Here is a 17,971-nt window from a genome sequence, read left to right on the forward strand (position 1 = left end):
GGTGACTTACTACAAAATTTGAGCCAAGGAAGCCAAAATCATATTCTTTGGATGAGTTTTGGAAAAGAAAACATAACTAAAATAGATGGGATTGGGTAAGGGCTTAGTAAAACATTTTAATAAGAGAACAAATTGGATTGATGGTCCACATAGGTTCTGCTGGAGTACTGAGGTCATTGTAGATACTAGGGTAGGTCATGAGGGCACTAGGGTACATGACTGCTAGGGAGGATCCCAATATAGAGGACTATGTGATGACGCTCACATAGTTTGTATCGTAGAGAACTCACCTCTTGTATTTTTTTGATGTGACTTTATGATTCATATGTTGGGCTTTAACACTTGTGCTTTGCTATTTATGTTGAGATATTAGAACTTGATGTTTATTGTTGTTTTAATGTTTATCTTGGGGCTTTGTTCTTTGGAGCTTATGTCTTGATAATTATGTTTTATTGGGCTTTGGTCTTCATTTTTGTGTTGGGAGGGGTTATTCCATAACCTTAGAGAACCCTAGTTTCCTATGTGGACCTTGGTTCATCTCCTAGCATGGGGGAGTGGACCTTTGTGGACCCACGTGGTTGGGTGACAAATAAATTGAGGTATTATTCGTAGTTCCATGGATTTATTGCATTCAATCTCTATTTGAAGCTATTGAAGATTATTCTCTATACCTTGCATTCCCAAAATATTGTATTACAATTGATGAATTCTATGAAAATGATGACATCTCATGTACTGGTCTTTTGAGCTATCGAAAGAGACTTAAGACTCTATGCAATTTGTAAATATATGGCTCTATGCAATTTGTAAATATACGGGAAAAGGGTATCTTTAGGAGAAAGGAAAGGGTTAAAATTATTATTATATTCAAAGATGCAACTTTTAGTGGAAATGTTTAGAAAGTCTTATTTGATGTTCATAATTCTTAAGAAGTAAATCTAAAATAATGCATGTTATCAAATCTTTGTATGATGTGGAATATATGCTTGATTATTATAGAAGGTTCATGATGTAATGTTATCACTTTCAAGTATAGAATTTAATAAAGACAATAATGGATTCCTTAGTACAGATGTTAGTTTGATAAGTTAAATATATGAACAAATAATCTCAAGAAAAAAAAGGCTAACCAAATGATGTGATTTATATGTGCAGATCTTGTTCATATGTGATGTATAGAATGTTTAAAGATGAAAATCATAACAATCATAATAGGACTAGATGAATGTATAAGAGTAAACCTTATAACTTGTCTACTTATTTAATGTGCAAGTTAAGTTGATGGATCTTATTTACGTATCTAAGTAGTCATGCATTGGCATATTGGGTTTCAACCTTGGTATCAATGTTAGGGAACCTAAAGGGATGCCCATCTCACCCTAAATTGTAGAAGTAATTCACATATTTAAGTAAGAAAGGCTTTAAAAGGACAATTAGTTCAAATTTTAGTACTTTTGACCTATGCCCTCTAGGTTCCATGGCAGGGGTGTTATACTTGCCAACTAATTTGTTGCCCACTTGAAAATGAAGTTACACTCCCTAAGATGCATATGAATACATTGATTCTCCAAAATTTAGAAAGGAAGAGACATGGAATAAATTGATTCTCCAAAGTTTAGAAAGAATTAGATGTAACTTACAAAGTTTGCAGGAGTTCACATCAATCATCTCTTTCGAAACCATACCTTCTTCCTAAATGTTGAGCAAAATTTCTATCATCACTAATCACCATTTTTTTTTGTATTGATTGACCGATCGGGTCTATTACCACAATTGCCAACCAAGCTCCTACGTGTATCATAATTTCTCTTGCCACCAAAACCCCTTGTCCTATTAAATCTTCTTTTTCACCATTCTTTAATGCAAATCTCTCATTATTCTTGTAAAAGTCTTATTTGATCGAAATATTTTCTACCAACTATTCCTTCCTCTAATTCAACAATAAATCTTTTCCCTCTCATATCCAAATTATATTTTTAACATGTACTAAATTATATACACTTAAATATATTCATTCATATATTTTTCCTATTATTTTTAAATAATAATTATAGAAAATACAACAAGTAGAAATAATTAAAAGATCACATTTACCATATAAAATCAAAATAAAAAATTACAAAACTAAAATACTAAAAATTCAAGAAAGGCCAAAGATTAACATACAGAAATATTTTAGAAATAACAGCACAAGCATATAGAAGAAACAAATCACACAATTACCATATATATTTAATAATAATACCCTAAAAGTAATAAATTGAGTTGACTTGACCTCGACTTAGTTTCGGGGAACATCAACAAACGCCTCCCTAACGGAAATAAGGACGGAAGCTTCTAGCGTTAAAAAAAATAGTTATTTATATATAATCAAAAAATCAATATCAAGCCTGCAAAATTCAAACAAAATCCGAGTAACCAACATATACAGGGCCAAAACTTTCGCTCTTGTTTGATGTAAATTCATAATCACCTCGATATTTGGTTTCCTTCGAGGATTTGAAACAAAAAGTTGATTGGACCGAGAGGAAATTCCCTGTGAAGTTTTGCTAAATCTTGTAGATCAGCCAGAATGTCTTCACCCGGAGAGTAAGTTCGAAATCTCATGTACATATGTACATATATTTTTCATTGTTTTTATTCTCTTTATTCATTTTTTGTCCAAGCTCCATTGTATTTAGTTTCTTACAGTCCTCGTGGGTGCTATGTAATTGGCGTAATTTGCAGCTGAGTTATATTTAAATTTCAATAAAACCGTTTCTCATTTTCTTGCGCTTCATTTAGATCATACATTTTCCCCTGGGTATCACAGGCACGCCACAGAATGCAAGGATCAGAAATAACTAAGTAAAAATTAAATAAGTTGTGTTGAAAAGGCGCCTAATAGGGTTATTTGGTAGTTTTGTTATTGATCATATTAACTGTCATGTTAATTATTTTTAATTGGGTATAACTTTAAAGCCGCGGCTTCTTGAATTGGCGAATCACATGTAGGTGGTTAAAATCTTGTAGGAAGATTCCCCGCCCCCCCCCACCCCCCCCCCACCCCCCCCACCCCCCCCCCCCCCGCGGGCACTCCGAGGGGTCTACAGTATTTAAACTCTATTCACCCTTATTTTCAATTATTTGCAAATTAGGGTAAAGTAATTATAAGCTGGATTCTGTGACTTCTGGAAAGGAGAGTTGTAGTTTAATGGCAATGAGGGATGCTTGTATGTAGTTCAAAAATGTCACTGCACTATGGTGACACATAATTCGAGCTGTAACGCAACATGGAGCAAAAACTATGAATTATGCTTGAACATGATGCATGCTTGCAAAATCTTAATAGTGTGGTACAAGGTTACCCTGCCACTGGCTAAAGGCCACTCATATCCCTACTCAAGATTTACCAAACTAAAAAACTTGTTGCATTATCAAGTAATACTTATTTATCCTTAATCTACGGAGAATTGTAAATAGCTTTGCTATCATAGATTGTTTTTTTTCAAATTTCTTTGTACATCTGTGAAATGCGTACCTAGTGATTTAGCTACTTCTGAGCGTGATCCTGCTTTTCTTTTTCTTTTTCTGATCGATCTTCTTGTCACTTAGACTGAAAAAGCTAATGGAATCTGATCACTCAGAATCAGTAGGAGACCTGTTCATAATATGGTCCTAAATCAAATATCCAATTTATTGCTGTGTCGGTACTATAAATATGCAGTTACAAATAATCCAGCCAAAGTTATAGGAATTAGACCTAACACAATTCCGGATAATGCCTCTAATGCTAGTATATTGAAGTATAATCAATCTTTCCATAGGCTCACCTTCTGCCCTGGAAGTATGCTTTGTCAGTTTATCAAAATGAATGTACAGAGATAACAAATGGTGACAAAATTATGAGAAGATTACATGCTTCATTGCCAATTAACTTTTTAATGCTAGAAACTATAAGTAAGTAGCATGCACACAAGTACATAGGATGTCCAATAATTCCATATCTAATAATTTATCAACCTTCTTTAACCTTCTTATTTCCACAATATCTGATTACTCACTAAACTACACACCAAACATCCAGAAAAATGATTAATCATCTCAATATTATCCCTTATTTTTTATCATCTCAGTGAACCCTTCATTCATTTCTGTTATTATTACTGCTATTGCTGTTGTATGTACTGATACAATCTCCATCTTCATCTTCATCTGATGCCAAAGTAACTGTCACATCTATTGACAGCTAGTATCTAGATTTAATGCCAGTGTAGCCATGTCCAGGTGCATGCTAAAATAATGATACATATTGTTTATCTTATTCTTCTGTTCAGGAGGCCACTAGAGTTGAATATTTAGACACTTCTTTCCTGAATGCATGGACATTTCACAGGTGCAAGACCTAGTTTCTATTGACTCTCATTTTTACCTTTCTTGTCGTTTCTCTTGTGTTGCAAATTTTGTTACTTTGTATTATTTATCTTGTCCATTGATCTACCATTTTAGCTTCACTCACCTTATGAATGTTTTAAAGGGCTTGCCATTTATTATTGCTATCATATTCTAGGTGTTTGGGTTTGAGTTAAAAGAATATCGAAGTAGTATATCATTTTTCTCACATACATTTTACTTCAACAATTGCTTATGCTACTAGCAATTGTAGCGATTCTTTCCGAAAGAGTAACTATCATCTGCTTATTTTTTACTATATAGCACACTCTGATTTGAGTATTATATGTCCTAGAATCTCATCAAATGAATAATTTGTGACACCTCTCATTTCTCGACATTGGAAGTAATTCTACCTCATCTTGTTGCTCATGTAAGCATCTCATGGAAGGTTCTTTTCTGATTAGCTCATCAAGGGTGGGGACAACCTGGTATTCAGAGTAGCATCACCCTCCAAGTTAATAGATAAGAATGCTGCAAGTAAAGCTATTGCAATACTTATAAAAGGAATATTTTCCCACGCGGAAGCAACTTTACCAGATTCTGTGTTAAGTGTTTTTAAATGCCTTCCTTGTTTGGTAATAAGATTTCATGCTTTTTTACAGCCTTCCTTCTTTCGCCTTTGTCTTCTTGGTTCCTTGTTTGCTTTCTTCTGGTACCTTGTTTTATTTGTTCTGTTTTCTTCATATCTTTGACTTGGTTTGTTGTTTACAAGGCTCATTCCTTTGGTTTGCTTGTCACCAGTTGATCTATGGCAGATCCGCTACAGCTCTCTCCTTGGATTTAGAGTGAGTAACCATCCACACCAGAGAGATTTATACTGTATGTAGAACCTTCAACATCAGATAGATTGACACTGAGTCTAGTCATTAGTCACATAAATGAATATCCAATTAGATCACTTCACTGCTTGCATAAGCTCGTTCATCTCTTAGGTGCTTCTCAGGTTTGACCAAAGAAAGGAAGGAATCTGGCCTGCTTTTAATGCCTTTGATGGACTGCTCGTTCAGTGTGGTGATATGATCTCTACATTATCAATTATTTTTGCTGGCCATTAAAATATTATTACTTGAACACGAACCAAACTGAGAATGCTTAATGGCCTCTGACTTTTAGTTCAATGTTTACATTAACGGCACAATGACAAGCTCCACTTTCATATTCCCAGTTGCTAAGATTCAGTAACCTCCACAATTTGTTTTCTATAGCAAACCTGTGATGCCGATAAGCTGGAAGATCTTACTTGTGCAGGAATAATAGCCTACACTATCATCAACTTTCCCTTTTTAGTATTTGGTTTTCTTTACTGAAAAATGTCTTTGCGTTCATTAATCCACTGGCCCATATCAGCTTTCAGTACAGTAATTTTATGATTCCATTCTTGGATTCACAGCTGCAAAGCAATTGCCACAGTCTCACATAAGTGTTTGCCCTTATACATGGAAGTCCATAGCTTTTAAGTCTTAGTTATTTGATCAGTTCGTAACAAGTTAACTAACATTATCAGATTTCCAGAATCCATTTTTAATACAAATTTGATTTCGGATTTGATTGTGTATGCTTTTTTTAGCATCAACGTTTTGGATCATACTCCATGATCCATCATTAGGATGAGAGAGTGTAGGACTTGAATAACAGAAATATGCAGACCAAGCCTCACCCATGAGATAAAAGAAGAGGAAGGGAGAAGAGATGACACAAAACAATGTAGGGTAGAAAAACAAAAAATAAAGCAACAAAAGTAAAAGAGAAAAATAAAGAGGGAATCAGCAAACACAAAAAGGTGGGAGAAAGAGAACAAGCTAAGATATATAAACTCAGATATAAACGAGGCTCTTGTATAGCAGGGAAATAAATTCGATACCCTATGCAAAGATGAATGTTGAAAACCAAGATTCACCTTCTAATGTTGGCCCAATTAACACAAGATAGAGTGTTAATTTGTAACCTATACCAAAGGCGTGAATTGCTGGGAATTACTTCTCCCTCACCTCCACAAAGAGGGGGTTTTATGTATGTAAGTATGCAATATAAATCTGAATCTAAAGGAATGAAGATATGTATTGAAATAGAAAAGGGAAGAAAACTCACCTCGAAGGATACAAACCTATAAATATGCAATCAAATGATGTCAGAAACTATTGAAATTTCGGATTTGGACTTGAATTGCAAGATCTACAAAACCTAGAAATTGTTCAGCTCCAAGATAGAATTGACTTGTAGGGACGGTATCAATTTGGGGCATGGTCAATTTGCGAGGATGGGGATGAAATGCGTCCCTGTCCTTTTGTGGCCGATGGCGAAATTGATTTCGGATCTCCAAGTTTGGTGAAATGGGTACTTAGATTTACACTCTGTTCCACTTTCAAAGATCTGTAACATGCAAGAAAAAAGGTTTTGCTTGTTGTTGATGGGGGGTTTGCCTTGGTCAAACCCCAATTTGGAATTAACCTTGAAATAGATAGGGTAATTCTAGCAAGTAGCTGTCCTTTTGTGGCCAATTGTGAAATTGATTTCGGATCTCCAAGTTTGGTGAAATGGGTACTTAGATTTACACTCTATTCCACTTTCAGAGATCTGTAACATGCAAGAAAAAGGGTTTTGCTTGTTGTTGATGGGCGGTTTGCCTTGGTAAAACCCCAATTCGGAATTAACCTTGAAATAAATAGGGTAATTCTAGCAAGTAGTAAAAGCAGATCTAACATGAAGCAATGCAAAATCAAACTCAACTTCAAAAAACCCTAGGAAAGGAGATCAAAGCAAATCTGAACCTTTGTGAATGAATGTGCTTGAAATTAGTCTTAGGAATGAATGCAAATCTTGGAGAGTTGATGTAGAAGATGCAACAAAGGACCTTGAATGTATAAAGGGAGATCTTGAATGTTGAAAATGCTGTGAAAGATCTTGCTCAAATCCCTTTAATTGCTTTAGTGCTTGATTCCTTGACCTATAATGGAGGATTTGCTTAAACACCTAGAATGCTTGAATGTTATTGATTGTGGATATTGGACGCTTGATGTGTGTGTATGGAGATGGAATGAATGAATGGATGATGCCAAATGAAGCAATAGATTGTGCTTATAAAGGATTTAGAATAAATTTTCTCCCGTCGGCCGACCAAGCAATGAGCAATGCCTCAAATCAACCCCGACACAAGGACCGAGAAGGGGACCCAAAATAGCTCTTGGGATCGGCACGTACTACGTCCCAGTCCTGGGATAGGGATGCACTATGTCCTTGTCCTGGGTTAGGGACGTAATACATCCTTGTCCTAGGGCCTATAAAACTTCAGGATTTCCTAGGGTCTTGAAACATGTGCTAATTTTGGGAGATTAAGTGCTTATTTTGAGGAAATCCTTGTTTTGATGCGGAAGAGGGGTTCATGTGATTGGAAGATGAAAAAGGACATCATTTGGATAGGTCCTACCTTGAGCTTTGCACCATAAAATAGGAATACCAAGGAAAATCCATTAGATCCTATCCTAATAACATCTAGGAGAAATAAGAAGAGCTGTGCAAATGCAAATTGGATGCTATTTATGATGAAATCACATTAAATGGATGCCAAACCATCATCAAATTGACGTGCTTCCAATTTAGGACGATACTTGTAGCCAACACTTTAGTGAGAGTATGGGCTCAACCCAAACTCTTAGTAAAGTAGAGAAAAAAGATTCTGACAAATGACATAGGGTCCTAACTCCATGTCCATGCACAAGGGTGCAAAAGCAAAAACAAGAGAGAAACAAAGATAAAAAGTCAAAGACATAGAAGGGGTTAGTACGAAAACAAACCCAAATCAACTAGTGATGAGACCTCGACCATCAATGTTTCACCCACAAATATCATATTTGGAAGGCTAGAACACACATGATGACATAATAAAGGCAGGAGCAAGATCATAAATAACATAGCTTCATGATCTATTCCTACTAGCATAAAAGCAAAAGAGAGGGAGGGAAAAAGAAGTGATTAGCTCGTAGGTGGCCACCCTACTGTGAACCACAAGAAGAGTTGCTTGCAAAAGATGACATTGAATAGTCTAATAGGGTTGTAGTTAACCCATTAAAGTTCCACCCATGGATCAATGTCCTAATATCACCATGGTGTGATCCAAAAAAAATTGCGTTACCCGTGTATGGGACTTAGCATATTGAATTTGAATACATTACCTGTGCATGGGATTTAGTATATTGAATTTGAATGCATTACCCATGTATAGGATTTAGCATATTGAAAAAGCAAAAGTGCAAAATTATAATACAAAGGATGACGTTTAGATGCCCCCTCCTTATCATGACTATATAATAGACATAATAAGGAAGAGAAAGATGATACCTACTTCACACAACAAGGAGATATCCTTAAAGAAACAATGCATACCATATTCATAGCAATGAGCATTAACCCTTACAATCTAAGAACATAGACAATCGAGAAAAGGATATATTGCTTATGAGAAGAGGCCCTTGAAAGGAAGAGGTTTTGTTAGCAAGACATCGGTCTTCAAGAGGAGTGTCTGAATAAAGATACAACTTGAAGACAAAACAGGGAAAGAAGAACAAGAATGCAACTATTCAGCCCCATATATACAGGTAGAATAGGGATCCTTGGATGAAATATGACAAACTTTAAAACACATAGAGTAAATTTTTACAATGAACATAGTTTTGCAAATAAGGAAGAGGTGATGATCAAAGACATGCACCTCTTGTGTATAAGAGAGAGCCATGATCAAGACACAATTCCTTATAGAAAAAGAATGTCATATGATAAACAAATGCCATTGTACTAAGGAAAGTTGATCCTTAGACAAAGAGAGATAAAGAATGTACAAGAAAACCTTGCCCCCCTAAGTGCGAGGCAAGAAAGAGAAGTCTATGGTGGATTATATAACAAAATCTTGTAAGATATAAAAGATGAACTGTAAGCAGCAATCACAAGCTAGCCGTCCACAAAACAAAACACCCTATATCCAACAACAAGTATCATAGAATAATGCAACATCATAGGATATGCAATTCTAAACAACATAAAATGTGAGAACACATATGAAGTAGACTTTAGATGATTATTAAATGAGAAACATTAAAATCCAAGGCATGAAAAGACATTGTTAGTATTACGAGGTAATTGGTAAATACTTGCTTGTTAATAACAGAGACCGAAAGGTCAATTTATACAAAAGAATGAGACGATGTTTCCTTAGGAAACGATCGTAAAGAATAGAAACATTCTATTCCAGAGAAAGCAAAAAACGAAAGCAAACTAAAGCTTAAGATATTTACAAGATAACCATTAACTAATAATAGACGTCTTATCTATTATTGTAATAGTTAGGCGGCAACAAAGCATTACATACCCACAAAAAAGAATGTACCATAAAATAATGCAAATCTATAGAGAAATAAAAGAGGGAGATGAAGGGATACCATGTTATGCCTACTTAGTTATCACGGAAGGAACAATAAAGGGATAACGAATCCTTGAGTGAAGAAAAAAAGAAAATCCCATATATACTTGAAATGAGAAGATGCACTTACAAGCATAAGATTGCCCTCGGGTTGTCAATCCCTACATAACACAATAAATGCATGTAAGAGAGTACATCAAATTATAAGAGAATGCAAATTCATAAAGGATATTTGATGCATTGGACAAGGGAAGGACACATTATGTCTCCCTAAGTGGTTTCAAATTATACTAGACATGAAATGTCAAGCAAACATAAGATTGCACTCGGAATGTTAATCTATAAGTAACATAATAAATTAATGCAAGAAAAGATGTCATCATATAAGAGGAAAACAAGTTGGCAAAGAGATAAAATGGATCCTATGATATAGATAGAAAAAGGAAATAGGGCCCTTTCCCCCCAAACGAGGAGACAAGGGAAATTACTATTATGTTGCTCACAAAGTAGGACAATGAGCCTACAAAGGATAGGCTAACAATGTCACATAGGAGCAACACAATAGGGATGTAGATGTATCAAGTAGAATGATCATGGAAAAGATACCATTCATCATTGCAATTCATATGAAATATAACATGAGCAATGAATTCTCTATATTGAAAATAAGGATGAAGCATAGAAAAAGAAGATTTCTTAGGTGTCATTAGTTTGAAATTTAAAGAGAAATAGTCAATATGCATACACTCATTAAATAAAGGTGTTTGATTAACAAAGTCAAGGATGTATGTTTTGTTATAGAAAGTTGGTGCGAAAGCTAAGGTTGTTGAATCTTGAAGACTTGAGAAGCCACCAAGGGGTCAATGTGATTAAGGTCCTTATAATCTAATGCTAGATTTGTTAAAATAAGGTCATAATGATCATCATTTTCAAAAAGATCTAATTTGAATTGAGATGTATCTTGAGAGGATGATAGAAAAAACTCATAAACGGTGTGGTTTTGTATTTCTAAAGGACTCATAAGAGAATGATAGACAACTCATAAATGCCTCATGTATAGAAGGAATAAGATGCATGCAAAGTGTTTGATTATTAGGAGAAATGATAATGCTATCATCTAATTGTGCCTCATGAGGAAGGAAGTAATCCATGTGCTTATCTATGGGTCCATTCCAAATAGTAGGAGTATCTATGTTAGGAACATCATGACTCACAAGTTGATCAACATCATCTTAGAAAATGAAAGGAAAAACTAAGTTCTCATCATATGCATGAAATGGAATGTCTTGAAAATCATGAAGAAAAATATGAAAATAACCCCATTGAAATGAAATGCAAGGACTCTGAAAGAATTGCAATCTAAGAACGAACTAGATGCAAATTTTTTTGTATTTTCACAATGCAAATATATGAAATGCAAATCTACATGAAAACAATGTAAATGGAGAAGGAGATCGAAATACCACTAATGAAAAATAATAAATCTAGATTACTTATAGATAACCATTAACTAATAATAGAAGCTTATCTATTATCGTAATATGCTCCCTTAATGGTTAATCTATCCACAACACCAAGCTATCCTCTGAATTTAACGAACTTATCAGGACCAAGAGGCTTGGTGAGAATGTCTATAGTTTGATCCGTGGTAGGAACCTACCGCAAGTCTATTGTCCCATCTTCAACCAGCTGTCATATGTAGTGACAGTGAGCATCCACATGCTTGGTTCGTTCATGGAAGCTGAATTTCGTGCTAACTTGATAGCGCCTTCATTATCAACAAACAAAGTGGTCGGTCCTACTGGTAACATCTCCATATCCCCAAGCATCTGACGAAGCCAAACAACTTTACAACCTGCCTTGATTGTCCCTCTGTATTCAGCCTTTGTAGAGGAGAGAGAAAATGTCTTCTGCTTCTTACTGGTTCATGCGATGGCACCGGATCCCAAATTAAACACATATCCAGAAGTTTGACTTTTTATCGTCAACAAAGTCTACCCTATCTGAATCTGTGAACCCACTGAGTCTAGGATTAGAACTCCGAGAGTAAAGAAGTTCGTTATCTGAAGTGCCCTTCACATAACAAAGCTCATGCTTTGCTGCTATCCAATGATCAGCCTTAGGAGCTGTCATAAAACGTGAGATGTAGGTGTTTGGAAAGCTGATATCAGGCCTAGTAGCAGAGAGGTAGATGAGGCTACCTACTAGTTGCCTATATGTAGTATCATCAACGAGAGGAGAATCAAATTGGGTTGATAACTTGAGATCTTTGCCCATGGGTGTAGATGCAAGTTTGCAATCTTGCATACAGAATTTGTCTAATAGAGCTCTGACATATTTGGACCGAGAGATGAATATACCAGAAGATTGTTGCCAAACCTCAACACCTAGGCAATAGTGCATGATCCATGGTCAATCATATCCAAAGACTGGCATCAATTTTGTTTGATTCCCTGAATCAAAGATGTCTTTTTTCCAGTGATGATCAAATCATCCACATAAATAACTAGAAGGATGATGTCACTGTCAGTAGTTTTGATGTACAAATTTGAGTATAAAGAACTCCTCTAGAAGCCTTGATCACTGAGGTACTTATCAATTTTCATGTATCATGCCCTAGAGGCCTGTTTTAAGCCATAGAGAGATTTCACTAATCTGAGAACCTGATGTTCTTTATCAGCAACCTTGAAACTAGGAGGTTGCGTCATGTAGACCTCTTCTTGTAGGTCACTGTTCAAGAAAGCACTTTTGACATCCATTTGAAGGACTTTCCAACCAAACTGTGCTGTTATTGCTCGGACTAATTTGATTCTGCTTATTTTTGCAATAGGGGCAAAGGTCTCCTCATAATCAATGCCTTGACGTTGAGAAAAGCCCTTTGCAACTAAATGAGCTTTGTACTTATCCAAAGTACCATAAGATTTGTATTTGATTTTGTAAACCCATTTGCAGCCAATGGGTTTCTTCCTTGGTGGAAGATCCGAAAGGACCCAATTGTTATTCTTCAGCAAGCTCTGTTGTTTAGATGTCATGGCTTGTTCCCACTTTGGAATTCCTTTAGCCTTATAATATGTTTGAGGTTCAAACACACTGTGAATGTTGGCCATGAGAGCAAAGTTAACAGATTCTGTAGGTTTGCTCTTTTTTCAAGTAGTTCTCCCATCAATGAGCTCATCATCACGAAGATCAGCAAGTGTCTTAGCCCACCACTTAGGCCGGAGAGGAGAATGACCAACGTTAGTCTCAGGAGATGCTCTATGATCAGGTTCCTCATTTGAAGAATCTGGATCAAACTCATGTGAAGCATCTACAAATCTGGGTGATCCTATAGGAGAAGCTGAAGGTGTTTGTACAGGGATTACTACTATAATTGGAGCCGTAGGAGCTATTGGAGCCCTCCCATCAGGTGGACCTAATGTAAGGCTAACTCCGAAATCATGAGCCTTCATAGGCTGGTTTGCTGGATTAGGAACACGAGAAACATGCATGAATGGTCCTTGCTGCCCATCAGAGACTACATCACGACTGTATAGGAGACAAGATGTCTCAGTGTCAATCAAGCGGCAGGCTTTGTGAAGACTACTGTATCCAACAAGCATGAGTTTTTTACTCTTGGCAGCCAACTTGGTGCAGGACACATTAGGGTTTTAAACAAAAGCAAGGGAGCCAAAAACTTTCAGGTGATTGATTTTGGGCTTGCGACTTGACTAGGCCTCTTCTAGAGTCTTAACTTTGACCGCCATTGTGGGTGACCGGTTCAAAAGATAAACTGCAATTTTAATTGCTTCTGCCTAGAACTTCTTCGAAACATGTCTGTGTTCGAGCATGGAGTGAGCCATCTCGATGATTGTTTTGTTCCAACGTTCAACTACACTGTTCTATTGTGGTGTGTGGGATGTGGTTAACTAGCATTTGATGCCATGAGTATCCAACAAGCTAGAGAATTCATTAGAACAAAATTCCCCCCATTGTTTGACCTAAGAGTAATAATAGATTTTCCAAACTCTTTTTCAACGAAAGGTTTAAATTTCTGAAAGACAGGAAGTACATCTGATTTCTTTTTAAGAAAATATTACCACATTTTTCTACTGAAATCATCAATGAACAACACAAAATATTTGGACCCACGAACAGGAGTGGCCATGGGGCTGCAGATCTTGGGATGAACAAGTTGAAGTACCAAAGAAGCTCACTATGTATCGCCACTGGTGAAAGGTGTGCGATGTTGCTTCCCATCCTAGCATGCATCACAAACTCCAAGCTGCTGAGTTTGAATCTTTGGCAAACTGAGGACAAGCTCTTCCCAAGCAAGTTGAGAGAGATAATGTAACTTAAAGTGTCCATACCGCTGATGCCAAAGTGTGCTAACATAAGACTGTCGAGCAGCCATAGCTAAGTCCTAAGAATCACCAAATTTAGTAAGTTGGAAAAGACCATGATCCTCAAGACCTGTTACAATAATAGTCTGAGTCGCCTTATCAGTGATGGTACACTGATGTGAACTGAAGGTGACATCCAATTGTGGAGAATGTTGCAACAACTGACTGACCGAGAGTAGATTTAGTTCCATCCGTGGAACATAGTAAACATTGACGAAAATGAGATTCCTCCCAGTAGGCTGAATGTTGCCTTTGCCAACAATGGTGCACTCTTCTCCTTCACGAAAAATACCAGAATCTGAATAAGGCTGCTAGTCAGTGAACCAGTCTTTGCGGTGGGTGAAATGATGAGAGGCACCTGAATCAATGTGCTAGGCAATTGACTTCACATGATTTGCAGGTGTTTTAGCCATGAAGGCGTAAAAGGCAGATTCTGTTTGCTCAGTGTGCTCTGCACTATTCGCATGTGACCAACCTTGTGGCAATAGTTGCATTGAATTTTCTTCTCGGAGCTTTCTGAAGCTGGAGCAGAGGATATCTGCTAAGACTTGCCTTTATCCTTCTGAAAGGATTTAGTACCAAAGGCTTGCTCTATGGAGGTGGAGCTAGAACTGCTACCAAATTGTTGTTTCCATTGATCTTGCTGAAGCAAGAGTGTGCAGAGATCTGTGAATTTTAGATCAACTCCAAAAGAAATGATGTTGAGAGTCTTGATAAAATGCTCATAGGACTTGGGTAAACTTTTAAAAGTGATCATCAAAATGTCCTCTTCCTCCATCTTGCGACCAATGACAAGCAATTGATCACGGATTTCTTGAATCCTATTCAAGTGAGCTTGGAGCGATGTTCACTCATCCTTGAGAATAGAAAACAGAGTGTTCTTCAAAAAGAAAGCTCTTCTTTTGGCAGAAGTCTCATGAAGATTCTTGAGATGTGCCCATATCTCAACACTTGTCTTGTCGGATGGAAACTGAGACACTGCACTAAACCTTCGAATTCTATTCTTCTTTCAGCACACCCACATGCCTTGTACAGACCCACGGTGTGAATTGATGAGCTCACAATCCCCGCGTGAGAAGAACAACTTCCAGTCTCCTGCTATGCAAATGTGGATTAAGACCCTGCTCTTTGATAATACCTATAGCTGTCTGTGACTAGTTACTAACCTCGCGACTGGACTAGAGTTTACTGTTGCACTCGTGCACTGTTAGTGGCCTTGTATATTTCTGGAATGATGCTGTCTCATGTGAATACCAAGACGTCTGGCTAACCCATTCCAGAATCTCACCCATTCTAAGAACCTTACTATGCAATCCGCTGAGAATTGACTGCCTCCTCTATACATTCTAGACAAACCAACCCCGTTGTGTATGACCTGATATAGTTACTTGCCGATGGCAACTAGAAGGAATGCTGGTTGACTTCTTATGATATAAACAACGTTCCTTACTGTGTAGTTGCTAAGACTTGGGTGAATCACTACAATCTCCTTTCACGTAAGTTCCCAATCATTACAACTTTTGTTCAATATCATATGAATCAGTCGCACAACTTGTATATAAAACTTCAGGATTTCACAACTAGGAACTTAGAGTTCTGCCAATACTGAGAGTCTCCTGCTATACTGAAACTAACACAAACTTATGGAGTTGGGGCTATGTCCAAACTCCATGCACCATTCCAAGGGTTTTCGTCCTTGGGATTTCGAGTTGTTAAAGTAATTGAGATCGTTTATGCAAATGTACTTACATTGCCATTTTAATTGATGATTTCCAAATGTAGATTTGGATCTCATATATGTATAATATGTGAGGAGGAGACATGTTTCTTCAAGAGACATGAAGAGACATGTCTCTATAGTTAATCACGATTTAGTTTATAAATAACTATATGCACAACTCATCTTTAACACATATATATAATATTAATAGATTAACCATATATGTAATATAATATTATATTATTTTATTATATAATAATATATAATACATATTATATTACATATATCATATATATATATTATATATAAGATATATAACGCATAATATATAATATATATTATATTACATATAATATATATTATATAAGAAGTGCGCCCGATCTCAATACAAGAAGGAGCCCGATAACATATTCAATAATATGCCAATACAAATCGTGATAGTCGATAGGCAAGGTTCTCTGCTGATAGTTGCCTTGCAAATATATATTAATCCAAACATATATATATATATATATATATATATATATATATATATATATATATATATATATATATATATATATATATATATATATATATATATATATATATATATGTATAATTAATAATCAACAATAACAGTTTATCTAAAACATAAACACAAATTAGATAAGCATCATTTTACTTCTCCTAATGCTAAAACATTAACACTCCCTCTTTAGCAAGGGAGAAGTAAAAATACCATTTGAATTTTAGAGTAGAACACTTTATAGCTTTATCGGATCTTCACACAATGAAACAATTATAGACAGATAACAAAAATCACCATGTTATGAACACTATCATAATGTATACTATAATCTCTAATTATCTGAAACAATATCTAGAGTAATCACAATGGAAATGTTACCTATGATCTCTAATTGCATGAAGCAATGTCTAGAGATGTCCATAGTGATAACATAAAATTTCATGATCTCTAATTGCTCGAAGCAATGTCTAGAGATGTCCATGAAAATTTGTTACTCATGATGTCTACTTGCACTTAAGCAATGTCTAGAGATGTCCATGATCTCTAATTACCTGAAGTAATGTCTAGAGATGTCCAAAGTAATAACATAAGATTTCATGATCTCTAATTGCTCGAAGCAATGTCTAGAGATGTCCATGAAAATTTGATGCTCATGATCTCTACTTGCACTTAAGAAATGTCTAGAGATGTCCATGATAACAAGTCTATTATTTACAAGATCGTCACCTTGTAAATAATTACCTTTTGAATAAATATGTCCATAAAAGGTCGTCACCTTTCATTACATATATGATGCTACTAAACAACACAATAGAAGCATAAACTCATGAATTGAAATTTTTTAATTCAATATTCAATATTACAAATCATACCAAGTTTTTCTCTTTAGAACTTCTTCTTATAGAGACGATATTATCCACAAAGGATTGCATCTCAATAATTTCTCCCTCTGAACATCGATCCTAGGAAGTCAGGTCCTCTTGTTACTTCCTCAGAAACTCTCTTTTCCCAAGGATGCCTATCAAACTCATCACTCCCTCATGATATGCGTAGGAGTAGGCCCATCACATCATGCAGTCACCCACATGGATTTCTAGACTCCCTTTGAGTATCAATCTTCTAAGCTCCAGCAATGCCTTCGAAGAAGTGTCATACTCCCTCTTAATGTAGAAGAATCTCACAATCTCAATCATCAAAGATACTTGCATCAAGAGCCACACTGTATCCATCTTGATCATCAATGTCTTTGGAACTACTATCATTAGATTTAGTTTGTTACAATATTTGGTAGCATATTGAAGTACCAACCTTATTTTCTTGTAAGAATATCCTCAAACATAAAGGCAAAGATCAAAGCAAATGACCCTTATTGTATATATAGAATTACAAATAAATGAATAGATAAATGTAAAAGATATAAGTACTTATCTGCCCATGAGGGTCATGGAATGAAACATTGTCTAAGGATGGTTCAAGTGGGAATGAAACATTGTCTATTATTCCCCCCACGATGTAAA

At 35.9% G+C, this 17,971-nt stretch overlaps 1 protein-coding gene across 1 annotated transcript in view; it reads left to right on the forward strand.

The window, feature by feature from the left end:
- The first annotated feature begins 2,311 nt into the window (after positions 1–2,311).
- DER1 (DERLIN-1) overlaps positions 2,312–17,971 on the forward strand; it is a 54,589-nt gene continuing 38,929 nt past the window's right edge. The window contains exon 1 of the mRNA XM_089786347.1: positions 2,312–2,589. Coding sequence (XP_089642473.1) covers positions 2,573–2,589 — 17 coding nt within the window. The 5' untranslated portion in view covers positions 2,312–2,572. The remainder of the gene's footprint in view (positions 2,590–17,971) is intronic.

Source organism: Cupressus sempervirens, chromosome 6, assembly GCF_028749045.1.
Source record: "Cupressus sempervirens isolate cs-2001-9-10 chromosome 6, ASM2874904v1, whole genome shotgun sequence".
Taxonomy (NCBI): domain Eukaryota; kingdom Viridiplantae; phylum Streptophyta; class Pinopsida; order Cupressales; family Cupressaceae; genus Cupressus; species Cupressus sempervirens.